This window comes from Astatotilapia calliptera, chromosome 14 (genome assembly GCF_900246225.1).
Source record: "Astatotilapia calliptera chromosome 14, fAstCal1.2, whole genome shotgun sequence".
Lineage (NCBI taxonomy): Eukaryota > Metazoa > Chordata > Actinopteri > Cichliformes > Cichlidae > Astatotilapia > Astatotilapia calliptera.
In genome coordinates this window covers 18,730,738-18,747,706 of record NC_039315.1, presented here as the reverse complement: position 1 = coordinate 18,747,706, position 16,969 = coordinate 18,730,738, and the positions used below count along the sequence as shown (strand labels likewise).

At 39.7% G+C, this 16,969-nt stretch overlaps 1 protein-coding gene across 1 annotated transcript in view; it reads right to left on the bottom strand.

Moving 5' to 3' along the window:
- The window catches only part of cbl (Cbl proto-oncogene, E3 ubiquitin protein ligase), a 32,189-nt gene that overhangs the window by 4,561 nt on the left and 10,659 nt on the right, over positions 1-16,969 (bottom strand). The window contains exons 3-10 of the mRNA XM_026191647.1: positions 9,119-9,265; positions 7,394-7,550; positions 5,002-5,123; positions 3,194-3,331; positions 2,400-2,487; positions 1,770-1,901; positions 1,368-1,586; positions 466-597 (exon numbers count right to left, since the gene is read on the bottom strand). Coding sequence (XP_026047432.1) covers positions 466-597; positions 1,368-1,586; positions 1,770-1,901; positions 2,400-2,487; positions 3,194-3,331; positions 5,002-5,123; positions 7,394-7,550; positions 9,119-9,265 — 1,135 coding nt within the window. The remainder of the gene's footprint in view (positions 1-465; positions 598-1,367; positions 1,587-1,769; positions 1,902-2,399; positions 2,488-3,193; positions 3,332-5,001; positions 5,124-7,393; positions 7,551-9,118; positions 9,266-16,969) is intronic.

The following is a 16,969-nucleotide window of genomic DNA, read 5'->3' as shown; positions in this document are numbered from 1 at the left end:
CACTGTTTATGCATTAGTCATCATTTCCAACAATACACGCAACTTAGATGAACGACACCAAGCAAAGATGCTGTTTATCATGTGCAGAATAAACAAGCTTTTCATCTGCAGTTTCATTTTATCTACATTTAAAAGATAATAAAAATGTGGAAATATGGCAGTTTCCCAGAGAAGGAAATCTGAACATAAAATGCCCTGATGATTGTGACCGCCATTTTTAAATTCCTTACCTGTATGAAGGAGCATTACGCGTAGGTTCTTCCGAGCGCATAGCTAGTCTATTTTTCAATCTTAGGCTTTTCCCCCTCCCCCTTCTTACCTGCTCTGACTCTGAACCCACCACAAATGTTGAGTAGATTAGGATTAGGCACCCACTAAGGCATGACACACTCTACTGTACATAGACTGGACATCAATATTAGACTTGTAAGTTTTTACAATCCCTTCTTGTGTACATTTAGTTACCTTACTGCTGACTCCAGGGCTGGAGGCACCAGGGGGGTTGGGAGGTCTGTGCGGTAATAGGTCTAGTCTGGGAGGCACTGGGGGAAGAGAGGACTGAGGAGTCCCAGACATAGGTGATGGGGGACGCTCCACCTGGATGACGCACAAAAGAGCCAAACACAGATTTCATCTGATCAGCATTATTCAAACACAATCAGACGGAGTCCAAATGCCACTTCTCATTTTGCAAATATCACAAATCTCCTCTCATATCTCTGCAATAACATCAGGCCAACTGAAAACTCTCATAACCTTATAAGGTTACTTTACAGCACTGTTCAATATTAGAGCTTTATTTTTTCTGCAGTTCCTCAAACGTATCTTGTTTCAACACAGATGAAACAAAGAAGTACGCACAAGAAATGAGTAAATATAGAGTAAATGGTCAAAGAGGTCAGGCCAGCAATCAAAGCCAAAGAAATTCCCGGGACCACATCAAAGTGTGTATGATCTCAGGTATTCGCCTGCTCTATAAACAGATTAATGCACACAGAGTTTCTCAGAGGTACATAAAAGATGTAAGACAGGAGAATTCCCCACATATCAAATACAAAGAGGCACAAAAAGCTGCTACCTTGGTGCCATGAAAGATGGAGATGAAAGACTTTAGATAGGAGATGTGAGCTTGAAGCTCACAAGAAGTGAAAAGGCCAGGGCAGGGAGCGTTTCATCTGCACAGGGTCTCTCAGAAAAGCAGGAGATAAGAGGACAGCAGGAACCTGTGAGGTGCACTCTGGGTGTTAAGTGCCTCAACGTTTTATGAATAGAAAAAGACCAGAATAGCTCACCCAGTGCCACGACTGGAAACTTTGAGTGAAGTAACTTTTTTTTTTAGTCAAGTCCGACTCCTGTCACCGTCTTACCTTTGTGCAGGCAAGTTTGCTCATTATTAGATGAGGGTCTTCAAGTCTGTCATCATCATCGTCGTCGTAGCTGGGTGAGGGTGCACCCTCAGCCCCAAATGTGCTCTTGGAAGACCCTCCGCTGTTGTCCTTTGGGTCAAAAGGATCCACAACTATCGGCTCCGTACCCTTAATCTCACAGCGACAAAAGGGACATCCTGTTCCCTGACCTTCTGACTCCTGCAACACAGGCCAAAAGGCAGATGGTTAGAGCATGCAGAGATGAGAAAAGGGTTTTTTCTTTTTGTGTCTGACATGTCTGAATAAAAGAGCACTTCAACAGACAGTTCACTTCTCAACAGGTTTGAGTTATGACACATGAACAACCCACACAAACCCCCTTGCATACACCCACTCTTGTACCTGCCAGGCAGTGAGACAGGAAGTGCACATGAGATGACCACAGGGCTCAATCTTCACATCCTTGTCGTTCTCGGCACAGATCTTACAAAGCTGGAAAGTGGAGCCCATCTCACAGTACAGCTCGTATTGTTCCTGCGGGGAGAAAAAAAAACATGACAAGACGGTAACATCACACAGGAACAACAGCACCTGAGATCCTTTTGAAAGAAAAAAAAAAAAGGAGAAGAGAAAAAAAAAAAAAAGCCTGGAAGGATCTAGAGCAATAGGTAGTTGTGGGGGTGTAGTTTGAGTTTCAGTCCAGTGGCTGCAAAATGAGTCTGTTCATTGTACTTACAAAATTCTGAGAACATGTATGAGTCTGAAAAGATCTTCTACAGTATTTAAAACAAAGTTATGAATAAAAATGTTGATAATACTCAAAATTCTTTAGGACTCCCACTGGATGCACTGCTGTAAGAGTGTGATCAGTACTGGATCCCATCTAACCAATCTTATTAACAGATGTATAAATTGTTTAAATCCTTTGTTTAGTCATCCAAACGTAACAAACCATTTTAACACTGCAATAAAATAAAAAGCTCACGAAAAAACACAGGGTTTTCAAGGGTCTTAGAAGAAGGCTGCTCTGACCTGGGTGACTTTGATATGGTCTTGAGGCGAAGGCTCGCACAGTCCTGTCAGGTCAGGATTTTGAGTCCGGCCATCAGGGAATAAATAGCTGCAGATGTAGAGACACAACAAATTAGTAAATCTATATAAAGTATCCCTGGGTATTTTGGCAGGTATGTTAATTTAGAAGTAATGATCATTATTAGTTACTGCAATTATGTGGCATGTATACCTAACAGGCTGCAGTAATGAAAACATCTGTTCAGTCCATTCATTCGCTACGAGTTTGTGCATGTACAATACGTGAGTGTTTTCTAAATGAGTCAGACTCTGTAATTACCATTTGATAAATGTTTCGAAGATAGAGGCGATACGGTTTATAAGCTTTGAAAAGTTTTCAAGATTTCCCACTTGAAATCACCATTTGATTACACGGTGGAACAGACCAACTATAGCTGTTATTAAACAAAGGAATCAGCGCTGGCTTAAAAAGATGAGTTTTACGCCAGTCAGCTAAATCAACAACTCTATTGTGGTTAGAACACTGGAATGATGGGAACATGTAAAATGATATGTCTGAATTGGCTTAGAGCAAATCTCACACACAAAACTGTGCAAGCTTTGTAGGAAGAAAGGACAGAACAGGAGAACGAGAGAAAAAGAGGCGCTCTGCAAGTAAAAATTACATCGAATCAAGGGAATCAAGACTGAACCAGTGACAAAGACAAAAAAACAGAAGCTCAGAGCTCTGGATGGAAAGCTGCAAGAAAATGACATGATTTTAAGTGAGGCTCACAAAATGCCAGTTGACTTACAATCCTTCCCTGAAACCATCAATGAGAGCCTGGAAGAGGGGTTTATTATGGGGAATGGTCTGGAGTATATTTCCATCTGCAGTCACGTAGCCAATAGCCCACTGGCCCAGTCTTGTGCAGCTCAGTCGGAAGATGTAACTGAGAAGAGAGGAAAATTTTAAATAAGAAGAGCTTGAATGGTGTTAAATGGTCAGATTTAACTCTGAAAAAAGTAATAAAATACAATGAGATGAAATGTAGTAAAAGGGCAGCAGTGTCTGCAAAATGTGCACAAGAAATACCTTCCAAGTAAGCACAATCCAAATGAAAATATGCAGGCTGCATAATAAACATGCATAACAGAATGTGGCAAAATCAGCTACTTTTTTCTAATTTGCATTTTCATTACAATACTGAACACATATGTACATAAATATATACTAGATCATGGGATACACATCACAGACACACACATTACATTCCGTGTATATAACACATTATAGAAACATTAAAGCAGCTGCGTTTACACCATTGCCGTAGTTACCATTCGACGTTGCTAAAGAAGACAACTGGGACAGAACTGATTGTAGGAATGACAGAGACACAAAACCCATCACTGCTTATCAAAATAAAAGATCAATAACTAACATCAACTGCAACTGGACTAATACTGGTTCATAAGAATGACACTGTTGTGGAACTGGAGGTGAATGCACAGCATGTTATATCAGATAAAAATAGCCGTTTGTGCCGTGGGATGGACAGTAGAAAGGCAAGAACAAAACTGAAGAGATAAGAGATGGACCACTCCCCCCAATATGCACTTCTCTAGTTAACTGCACAAGCTGACCAATTTGTATACAGAAATGAAAGAAAAGAGGAAGGAATAAATAGGCTTAAAAATTGGCAAGACTAAGTGTTGGTCACAGCCTCGATGTTTAGCACAGAACTGTTGTAGCCATAGTACCAACATCATTCTCTTAATGGGGCACAGTAATTTAGAGCGTCAAAAACGCTGCACTCACATCAACCAGTAACTACTGCTCCAATGTCAACGTGGCCCTACACGGGCCAGGCCTGAAAAGTGACATCAGCTTTCAGCATACAATCAGGCCATTGATGCAAGGTACCAGTGCCATGCTGCCCTGGGTTCCTCACACACAAACTAAGACACATGAACACACAAACTTTTGCATTAATTGTGAGTGAATCTGGCATTAAGGTTAAAACTGTGCCCTCTCTGTCCTCTACCAGGGACAAAAATAGGACCTGGGTGCAACTATCCAGTTGCCAGAGTGATGATTTGATGTGTGAGACGTGTGTCTAATAATGTACAGAATCATGTTGCTCAGTGCTAAAATATATGTTGATAGAAAACTAAACTGTAAAAATACATGCAATGAAAGGTCACCGTAATGGTAGAAACATTTTGGGTATGAACTGCATTTACAAATGGGCAGTTATGCTTTATGTATTCACTGCACTGCACAGTGCAGTGCAGTGAATATGTGTTCTGTGTAGGGCTGCATGAATAGCAAAACAAGGCTTTTTGTTTTGGCCCCGTGTTGCATATTCTGCTTTTGCACCCAGCATTTTTCACCAAATTGTGCAATATGTCCAAGTAATCTATAGATTACAACAGACTGTAAAGTTACCAAGCAACTACAAGGTGGTACTGGTAAAAAGAAATGGTGATGCTCGATTAAGTTCCTATACAATTATCTATCTATGTCTGATATAGCTAATGCTTTATGAACCATGTTAGACATTCAGTGTTGATGAATATTTCACGAAGTCTGGTGTGGATGTCTGGTATCATGATATCTCACCTGCCAGGCTTGTGAATGAACTTTTGAAGCCGAGCTTTGACCTCATCGTAGGTGAGGAAGGCCATGTACCCCGGGTGAGTAACTGCCAAGCTGTTCCAGTTCCGCAGCAGGGATGACCAAGGCTATACACACACACAGAGAAAGTGAGTCATCTGATGTGTGAATGTACATGGCAGTAACAGAATGAGCACAGCAAGAGTGAAATATATTGCATCACTGGTGATATTCAAGGTTTAAACAACTGTTTGGCAAACCTCATTGTGATGTACAATGACCGGGATCAATCTGCGCAAAAAGGTATTTTAAGCAAAGCAACTCATTTGGCACCACCTGGATCACAGAATGAAGACTCCTAGACTTTAGTAGACTGCTTTCCATAATGTACATTCAAAAAAAAGAGAGAGAGAAAAAAGCCTGGTTTATAGGAGCTCATGTTTCTTTCTTTAAAGGCGACTTGACCCACATCCAGAAATGCTCACAATAACTAGTAAAAATTTAACATGAAGAAGAACAGGGAGGAAAAAAAAAAAAAAATCATGCTACTCCACAGCACACTCACTGAATGCATGCTGTGGTGAGTAGGTGGTTCTGCAATTGCTATCGTTAGTCTGTCTGATGTGTGAAAGGAAGCAGAATTAACACATATGACACTTAACGTGAGCTGCAAAATTGAGGAGATGCAAACATGTTAATGAGACCCATCCAGTCCTCTTTCAGCATCACAATAGTTGCCCAAATGAAAACCTAACACTGCCAGTTGCCTAGTCCAGCTCCAGCTCCACCCTCAATCTAACCTTAATCACAGAGAGGGGGAGCTGGACGTGGTCCAGCGCCGCCCATTTGGCTCTGCAGTAAGCAGCACTTAACACAGGAAGTGACAAGTCAAAACTGTCTCCTCTGGACTCTTTTCTGGAATATATTTTATCACATGTCTGTTGTAGGCTTTAGTATTTTTTTCCCCCTAACAGACTGCACTAAATAAGTGCAATAAAGTCTGATGAGTAAGGTTATATCCAGCAACTGTACAATTACTTTTCAGGTACATCTTAACGACATTTGAAGGGCAACTCATCCTAAACCACTCCGTTTTCACCTAACTGCACTAAGAATGCATGTTTTCTTATGTGCCTATTTATAATCAAATCATAATTCAGCCTAAAGATATTGCATGAAGAGAGATGAGATATCTGAGAGGGCTTTTAAAGCAATATAAAAAAATAAATAAATAAAAATAACAGTCTGCTGCATATCAAGGACAGAGCTTAAAATGGCCACAGGCTCACTTCCTCTTCTGCGTTTGAGGACATTTAGAGAAGGACGTTTTTGTAAGAGGGAGTGCCATAGGAAATGTCTGTAATCTGTTTAGGCTTCATTAAGCCTGTCAGTAACATACACATAAGTAGGGGTGATGTCACTGAGGAATAAACATTAGCTGTTGCATACAAGAAATTGTGGTTCACTCGAGAGATCAGTGGTTCTCATTCGATACAGTTTTAATTGCAATACTGATGCAAAGAACTTGTACTACAAAATACAGATAAGCCCTGAAGAAGGTAGATAAATGCAGCCTTTGTGCTCCCCTTCCCAATATCCTTTACTCTTTTTTTTTTTTTTTTTTTTTAAATCTGTCCTCATTCTATACTTAGAGAAATTTGCAGCACTTGCACACCAGAAGTATATGACAAAATGGCACAGAAACAAATGCGCTGCTTCATGATTGTGAAATATAAATTGTGGGTTGTATTTAGCCCTTTACCTCTGACACAGGATGCAAGTAGACAACCAGTAATATGAGCTATAAAACACACAGTTAATTTAGGGGATAGCAAAATAAAAGTTTAATTTCTTAACCTCTCAAAGATTTCATGTCAAAGAAATTCTACTTCTACTATTCTACTTTCAACCTTGCTACTTATTACTTTTCTGGAAGTAATAAAATACCTCAGGGAAGCACATTTAATGACTCTTTGAGAAAGATCGCAGTGTCGCTCTCTAGCACAAACGGACTTATCTAGGCCACATGATGCAACAACAGATGCCTATTAAAGAGTGAAAAATAATTCCCGAACATATCCTTGTGTACTGGCTGGGCAGAGAAGGAGGAAACTTTCATTGTCAGTGCTGTCTGATGGTGTATATACGTCAACAGACATCCTGCTAATAAGTTGATAGAGTTAGCTGGAAAAAAAGATGCGGCTGATTAGTTTAAGTTCATTATGTTCTGCTTAAATGAAATCCGTTTCCTAGACCAAGGCTAACAAACCCCTAGGAATTACTCTCCATCTTGGTCTTCTCTGTCTCTCTCTTCCTTTGCACATTTCTGCTTTCATTAGCTCAGGAGACCACTATAAAACAAAGAGAAAGATGCAGTGTGCATCTGTGTGATATCTACCTGAAATAGCCTGGTGAATATGTCAAACTCAAAGACGGAGATGTAGTCATTGCAGGTTAGATCTATGGTGGACTTTAGGGCCATAGCCTCCAGCCCAGAGCTGATGGGATGAAACTCATGGAGAGACTGACGGAATACCTTCCAAGGCACAATGGTTCTGTAACACACAAAAACACACATTGGATGATGACATCCCCTCAAAAAAAGTGTAATAAAGCATCAAGAATTCAAAGCTCATAAATAATGATTCTTAAATGTAGGCTACCAGCATGCTGTCTTGCACAATGAAGGTAAAGGTGCAATAAGAGTTTTGGTTTTAACTTGTGAAATGCTACATGCATTTCACAAGAGCATTTTACAGGTTATGGTTGGTATGTCTGTATCTAACACGCAACACATACCTCGAAATGCAGCCATGAATAGCCTGTGTGTAAAACCTACAGTGATTAACATCTGATAAAGAGGAAATGCTATTATATTCATGTCATCTTTGTACTGGACATAAATATAAACCTGATGTGAACTGAATTTCAGTCCTTTGACCAACATTTTCAATATACTCAACTTTGCAATATTTATGAATCCCTTTTCTTTTAGGGAATAATTACGCATACACACTAACGATTGTTCCCTAGGATGATTACATCCCCTTGGTATCTGACTTGTCTGTGTATATAGTGACTGATTAACCAAAATGTGCGCACAGAACATTAGTTGTGTCCATAGTTGCATGTGAATAAACCACAAAAAGACATTAGTGTTCTTTAGTCACTGGACCAACATTTGTCCCAGGGAAGATATTCATTGTCTGATTTCTGTGAAAGAAGGCAAAACCTTCTCCTCTCAGATGTTCCACAGAGTCATGTGAGAGGGGAAAGAAGAAAAAAAAAAGACCCTTTTCCTCAGCAATCCTGTGAAAAGCGGAAAATACCCCATGATTGAACAACTTGTAGAACCACCTTTAGCACCAATAATTGGAAGTAATCTTATTTTTTTCTCTCACATTGCTGCAGAGGAATTGGCCTGCTCTTCTTTCCGTCGCCTCAGCACACTGAGGTTTGTGGGTATTTATGAATTCACAGCTCTCTTAAGGTCCCACCACAGCATTTCAATCAACCTGATGTCTTGAATTTGACTGGGCCATTACAACACCTTGATTTGCTGCTGTGCTTGTTGTGATCATTACCCTGCTGCGCAACCTCACATATGATTCTAGAATACTTTGATACACAAATGAGTTTGTGGTGAGCTCGGTAACTACAAGGCATCCGGGTCCTGTAGCTGCAAAATAAGCCCAAATTATCGTCCCTCCATCACCGTGCTTGACAGCCGGACTATTGAGTCTGAGATTGAGCTCTGTAGTCGTTTGAGTTTGTTTTCTCCTGAATTTGCTGGGATGTCCACTGATGTACTGATGAGATTGTGGCATTTTGTTAACACAAATCTGAACCATCCAGACCAGCAAATAGCTGAAACCTTTGCTTTTGTAGAGCTGATCAAAGTTGCTGATAATCAATAAATCTAGTTCATTTGAATGGCTGCTATTTATCCTCTCAACTCCTGTGGAAAGGAGCACTTAGTTTTTCACAGAACTACAGATTCTCTTTTCACATCACCATATATCTTCTTACTGATTTGCACTATTGAAGTTCCTTTTTACAATTTAAAAGTGACTCTTTAAGTTTCCAGGAACCACTATGATAATACACACACAAATGTGCTTACTTATCCCCGAAGGCGCGTCTCCAAAACTCTGCAGCATCTGCCTTAGTGATGCGGAAGTTGTCACCCTGAAACAGACCATTGGGGAAGATGGCCTTCAGCTCAGCCAGCATGTGGCTGAAGATCAAAGACAGCTTGGTAAGATTCCTCCTGTGGAAGTCAGGAAAAGAGGGAAGACTGTCAGATTTAACATGTTAAACAGTGAATTGCTGTTAGATGTTCACCAGACCGTGCAAAGGCCACAAGAGAGAAATGCTGAGTAACATTAGTAACTTATTAGCATCACAGCTGGATTTTATTCAGATTATACCGTGTGTATTATTTACCAAGGTTGGAATTTCCAGAAAACAAAATCTGTTTTTGAAATTCAAAAGTAAAAAAAAAAAAAAAAAAAAACCCCACCAAATACACAACCTCAGTGTTAACTATAGTTTTAACGTGTCACACACAGTAGTTTACGGCAAATAAGCAGAAGTCAACTTAGTGTCACAAGCTATACACAGTGAGAAAACAATGTTTTCAGCTAACGAGTGTATTCAAGTACAGTTTTACTTGTGGATAAAATACTGGCGAAAACACTGAAACAGAAATAGTAAATATTCAAATGCACATCAAACATGCAGTTTCCTGAGTCCACCAAAAATAATAACCTATTTAGCATTCTTGCTTGCTCAGCCATCTGTGTCAATGCAAAAAAGAAATGCAGTGATGTGCCGTGGATGACTGTCAAGTGTTCAAAAACAACCCAAAGCATATTACACACACACACCCAAACATACAGTGTCACATGGAATGTGACTTTGTTCTTTTTTTCCTCCAAATGGAGTTGAGGTGGCAATAGGATTCAGTGACTTACAAACTGTTAATTGGCTGATAAATAAGCCTACCCTTCCCCCCATGTCACTGCAAAATGTATATAACAAATACATCAGAATATACAATGGAAATGATGAGTCTGGTAAAACATGAAACCCTTATCGTTTCCCTTTGTGTATGACTTCTGACTACTTTTCATCCTATTTCATCTGTTTGTCAGCCTGTTATTCAATCTATGTTAGTGAAAAGGGGGGATACCATCATGGAACACAAAGAAATTTGAGATTTGAATGCGAAGTGCAGGCTACCATAGAGATAACAGATTCTTGCTCCTCAAATCTGCCGAAACATGGATGGTAGTTAAAAGAACGGGCTTCCAGGTTTAAATAACAAATAAATAGCAAATCAGCTAAGGACATTCTCAGTAAGAATGTCCTTAGCTGGTTCTATGATCTAGAAATAGCTTCAGGTTCTTGCATACATTTCACAAGTACATGCATGCATGCATCTTTAGAGTGAATACGATGCAAAGGTTAGGACATCGTAGTACATAGTAGTACATAGGTGTGACTTCAGTTGGTCAACAACAAAGGAGGAAATAACTGAAGAGCATGAAGCCAAACAAGAAAATGACATAAAGATGAGAAAATACTTGACTGGGAAATAAGAGAATGAATTTGAACATTATCACCATGCCCGTGCACCACATCACAGCATTATAAGCGTTAAGCTGAGAAAGCGGTGATTTACGAGGCGGCACAGAAGGAGATTGTGCTTGGCTGTCGGGCAGGGTGAATTGACATGCACGAGAGAGACAGCAATGAAAGCGCGGCTACGCTGCAGCTGCCCCACACTACAGCACACGCCCTATGAGTGGAAAAGCGGGGAGTGGAAAGAGTGAATGAGGAAGCAGGACAGTGACCAGAGATGGATGAATAAGATTAGTGTATATTGACATCCTGCCAAAATAGAGTAGTACTTGTTAAGAAGACCATTTACCACGGAGGGGTATACAAGAATCTGGGGGGAATGATGCAAGGCTTGCACAAGTGTTTTACACTTACACCCTCGCGATAGTAAATGATGACAGTAATCACTCTTGTAGTCCTGATGTCTAATCTTTTTAAATGCTCTGCCCACTTAAAATCTACAGCAAAGACTTGAAGCTAGATGCAATGACTGCTGTTGTCTTTGAAGTCCAGGCTAGCCTCTTCAGTGATGAAATGTGACAAATGAGACCAACTACTCCCAGCATTTCCCTTAGGAGCTCATGTAGCTCTATTTAAGAGCATCTTCCCTTTCCAGCATCATCTCAGGAATGACAGATGTTTGTGACACTATATTTCTGTGTGCTTTCTTCAACAGCTATCATCTCAGCAGGAGGTCGCCCTCAGTTACTTCTGCTTCCTGGCTGTACTGGCCTGCTGAGCCTTAAAGCTGCTGCCTTATCCTTTCTTCTGTCAAGCTCTCTCTACTCTGTACTTAGATCTAAGTTACAACAGCCCCCTCCTGCTTTTCTTTTACCTACAACATAATCACATAAAGAGTCTTCACCTCTCTCAAGTTTGTGTGGAATTGCTCTCTCCTGACTCACAGCTTTCATTTCATTTTCATGAGGGTTACTTTGCCATCTTATTCATCTACTCATCCACTCCCTTCATCTCTGAACCTAAAACATTCATGGAGACTACTTAAGTGTTTGAGCTTATAAAACCATCTCTTCAAACCCACCATTTAATTTAAATTCTAATTCACCAAATGTAATAATACATTTGAATATAACCACTTGGGGTAGACACATTTATATAGGCACAATGAGCATTGAAATTTGGATCTTAACAGATTCAAAGTTTGAGGTGAATTTCATGTGCACTGAAGGGGAATAAACTGAAAAGTTTTTGTGGCCAACTTGTGAGACTGAGAAAAAGTAACAAATCCTACCAGGTTCAGCTAATCCTTAGATCACAGTGGGATAAGTTCAGACAGAAGGTAAAGCAAAAACATGCACTATGCATCAAGTCTTTGGGGAAAAAAAGTGTCTTTTTTGGTTCAGTCTTACTTTCCAGTGTATGAATGTGTGTGTGAATGGGTGGATGACTGAATGTGTAAAGCGCTTTGGGGTCCTTAGGGACTAGTAAAGCGCTATACAAATGCAGGCCATTTACCATTTAACTCTTGTGAGAAATCTGGATGTCGAAGCTGACTGCTAAAGATGCTTTTGGCTTTAAAAATCAAGAAACTACCGTAATAAAACAGATCAACATGCAGAAGAAGCTGCTGAGGCAAGTTAATTAAGTTGCCTAAACTACAAAAGCACCAGAAGCTTCATACAGGAAGTGGAACTATGTAATTAGCTCAGTCAAAAATGGGACTGCGCTCTTACTTGCTGAGTTTGCGATGATGTTTGGTGCTGCTAGGCTTTAGATCGAGATCGATTTCAGTTAAAGCAACCTGCATTAGCAATTTGCTATCCATCAATCTTGTGTTTTGTAAGTAAAAGGTACAGTGTGTAGTGATTCGATTAGTGTGACTCACAACTAGAGAAGGAGTCTGAAAGTTAACATTGGTCCTACTAGCATCACAGTTTCACAGCTGTCTATGGCACAATATTAGCATTGAAAATAAAACATTGTATATTTTTGTCTGTAATGTTGAGGAAGCACTAAAATTAGCTGAGTGAATATTAATATTCAAAGCTAAGATACAAGTTAATTTAAACTATAAACTGATTTAGTATCTCTCAGCCCATCTCACCCTAAAACAGCATCTCTGTACTGTGTGTACACTTGGCAGTAGCCAATACTTCAATAGCCAGCTTTACAACAGTCACTACTATTTGAAGTGCTGTGCCAGCAGCGACGATGAAGAGTAAGTGTGCTACAATCATACAAAATAGCATGCTGATATAGACTGTCATATACTTCTATAGTGCTCTGTTTTTCCTGTAGTTACACTGTCATTCTTAACCACAGTCAAAGGCCAAACCTTTTTTTGAACACTAGGTTTTTGTCCTCCATCCCCCTCATACTATAGAGTGACCTCTGACCTTGCAGCTGGCTGCTCCCTTCCTGTTTCCTGCTGGTTGTGATAAAGTAGCACAGCTAGCCGGCCAGTAATGCATTACGCTACGTTAATTCACCTCAGCACAGCCAGCATGGGTCATCCTCACAGAATGAGAGCTTTTCTGGACTCGCGATAGCCACAAGTAGCTTTGGTATTATCACGCAGCTGTGTTATCGCTTGTGCTCGAGGCCAAAAGGGAAACGCAGATCAAACACAAGCCGTGCTCGGCAAAGCTACCAGAAAGTCATTTACAACATCATATAAAATAATTAAAACTAGAGCAGAGCTAAGTATGTTGAGGACAAATCCAGAGACCCGAAAAAACATAGGCCTATGTTCGCCTCCTTCACTCCCAGTGGATTACAATTTTATGTAATCCAGAGATTTTGGGGAAATCACAAGAGCAGTAAATTTCTCAATAGATTTGAAAAGCATTTTTGAGGAAATACACCAATGTGTCACATTTGCATCGCATCATAAGACTATCATGGTGTTTTTTTGTTTCTGAGTCTGTGGTTGGCTTTTTCAGTTTGAAAAATTCCTAAGAGAAACAGACAACACAGCCTCAGTACACCGAGCAGTTACAAGCTCATTTACTACAACATGAGAAGCCACTGCTGTTTCAGCAGAATGCAAAGCGCTGTACACAGGACACAGCCTGCAACTGTGTTAATACCACTGATTAAGATTTGGCATATTAGGTATCTACATCATGAAGATAAGTTCCCAAATACAAGTATTTCAGAACAAAGTAAATTAATTTCCAGAATTAAATGTCAGAATGTCAGGAGATCACACACACACACACACACACACACAGACACACAAAATCCATTAGACCAGTCAAAGCTCTCTCCAAACTGAAACACTCTTACAGTCCTACCATCCTGTACTTTTCAGGCACTGGCAGATCACATTTTTATTGACTCATGATGGTCCAGGGAAATGGGGAGAGCACTCTCCATCAGGGTTAATAGTAACTCCAGCACTGAACTTATAAATAAACAATGTGGTAAACTGTGATAAAAATATACAAAGATATTAAAAATGAATGTCGCTGTTGTACTGGAGTGTACACAATGTGTATGAAATTCTGCTTTCCGGTTTGCCTCAGTCATCACTTTTAAACCTCCAGAAACTGGCCTCATTCCAGAGCAATATCAGGAAACGGCCATGACAGCAAACAAGCAACAACCACGAGACAGTGTGCTTTAGCAATGATCCAAGCACACTTATCTGTTCCTGAGCAGTCCTTAATAAATAAAAACATTGGGAAAATCCTTTCAAACGTCTTTCACCAAATTTCAATGTATTTCATATTTCTTATAAACACTTTATCACAGCAGTAAATCAGACATGCTTAAATCCAGATTAGAAATAAATTATATAATAAACAGCTCCGTTTCAGCCAAATCCTCTCACATATCTGAGTGCATATCTGAGCTCATTTATCTCTGTGTGCATAAACAGCAACTGCTTGTTGTACCCTGCGAGGCAGAGAAGATAGTGGGTTGCATCATGCTAATCACCATAATCTAAGTGAGGACTACATGAGTCGACTGCTCACTGATATCGCTGCGACATAAATAACCGTGATGCTCTGCTATTTGTGTGCCTGCATATATCCGTGCATAGAGCCCCAAGCTACGAGTGTAGGAAAATGTAATTGAAGCCGAAACACCCGCAGCCTCTGAAGTGTGAACCGTGTTTTCCATTCCCATCACCAGTAGCCGTTAGGCTAACCACTAAAAGCTTTCCTTAAATTACTCCAACTACATCAGCACCAACTAATCAACAAGTATTCCCCCTGTAGCATCACACAGAGAGGCTGTTTTTCATGTCATATCAGTCTGTACACGGAATTGAGCTGAGAAGGAAGCACATTTGGTGTGATTCATATAAGACTGAATGCAGCACAGAACAGCAGCGGTGGGGAAACTGAACAATGGCTTTCTCTAAAATGACACGTAACGCTAGAGTAAATCGTCTTAAGGCTGTACAAAAATTTGGTTTAGGCATGAGTATGCAAAAGGAGGACTGAGCACCTATTCCCGTCACCCTGAGCTACATTGGGAGATTTCAGGGTGACTGTTCAATACAGTTCAGGATTAAAAGGTTTTGACTCTTATTTCCTTTCTTGTGAGGTGTAAAAACTAACAAAGACTTCAGTGAGAGTGTGTTTCATTTTCGTGGGAAACGTAATGCCGGAACTACTTTCTCTGTTAACAACTTCAAAATGATTAAAAACCTCAGCAGTACAGGGCTATCAGTTGAGATTAGCAAGTTTTTAACTGAGCTATTATTTCATATGAAATTGTCCATTTGAAAGAAACTCAATATTTTCAACAGCTATGATAAAAATGAGCTGGTCTAGTTAAAGCACAAAACTAAGGCATGTACTGATTAAGGAGGAATGAATGATATCCATGCAAATTTCTCCTCTATTCACTTTTATCTGACATAACAAAATACACTGCAGAATTTCCTCAACTCAATTCTATAATAGAAACAAACCTTTCCTACAGTATAGTAGCTAAAGTGATAAGACGGGTTTTTAGATAAGCAAATTCAAAAGCTGTGTCCACAGAGACACCTTTGTTTCACGTGGATGTCAGGTACATTTACAAAAATATAGGAAGCCATGCTATAGGAAAGCTTTTTCTCAGACACAGTCATTTTTCTTTGTCCACGAAGGCTTGAGTACATGAATTTTTGACAATACAGCAACACTGTGAACAGCTGGAAAATAACAGTTCATGCTAGGATATTTTATTCATTCAGGTCTTATAGCATTAGCAAGATGTGAGTGGTGCAGCAAAGAAAAATTAACTTTGAGATGGATGATTAGGACCAAAACAAATGCAGAGCTAGCGAGAGGCTCTGTCTACATTTGTGTTTTGACCAGAGATAAATGGACCCAAATCATTGTTTTAATGAATGGCTGTACAGTAGCCCAGCTGCAGGGAACATTGAATGAGTAGAAGCTGGAGGAAGTTGACTGAGCATTGTAATAATATCACTGAAACATGCCTGGAATGCATTTTTCTATTGTGCAAAGGACTGGAGCAATGTGCTGTCACTAAGGGAAGTTGGAAGTAAGCACAGAAGGAGAAAGAGCAATGGGGTGAAAGGCTAAAGGGTGTGTGTGGAATAAAATGTTAACTCCTGAGTGTGGGGCTGCAGCTGAATGCTGTTTTATTATTAAATTATTACTTAATTACTTATTTAGTCTTTAAAAGGCACTGTTTTTATTTAACATTCCCAAGATAAAAACCATTTACCTTACAATGATTTAAAAAGAGTATACTAAGAGACAAGCAGAAAATTGTGACTAATAAGTGGTTCAGAGCATAAATTAATGAAATTAAATTTTATTTATACAGTCCCAAATCACAACAACAGTTGCTTCAAGGCACTTTATATTGTAAGGTAAAGATACAGAGAAAAACAAAAAAAACTCCAACAATCATATGACCAAGCATGAGCAAGCAATTTGGGAATGGTGGGAAGGAAAAACTCCCTTTTAACAGGAAGAAACCTCTGGCAGAGCAAGGCTCAGGGAGGGGAGGAAGATGGGACGAAGACACTGTGGAAGAGAATCAAAAATTAATCATAATTAATGATTAAATACAAAGTGCCAGTACAGGTGTTTGACAGATTTATTATTTCCTTGAACTTAGTATGTGTGCAAATGTTGTTAATGTGTACAAAATGGGAACAGGGAAGCAACCTAATCTGTTATACCTCACATGATGTTCAATGCCAAGCACGCAATTCACCTTTTTGTGCTAATCAACCATTTCTTTTTCTTTGCTTCCTTGTGGTTAAACAGGAAGCAAAGGTTTTTTGTTTTTTTTTTTATTAATGTCTGCTTTACATGAAGCTGTGTGAAACCTGAGTGATACTGTCATCAGTTTACCACAAGATGAATTCTTAAAGAAATCCTAAAAATAGCTCTGCAAATGTGATCCTTTT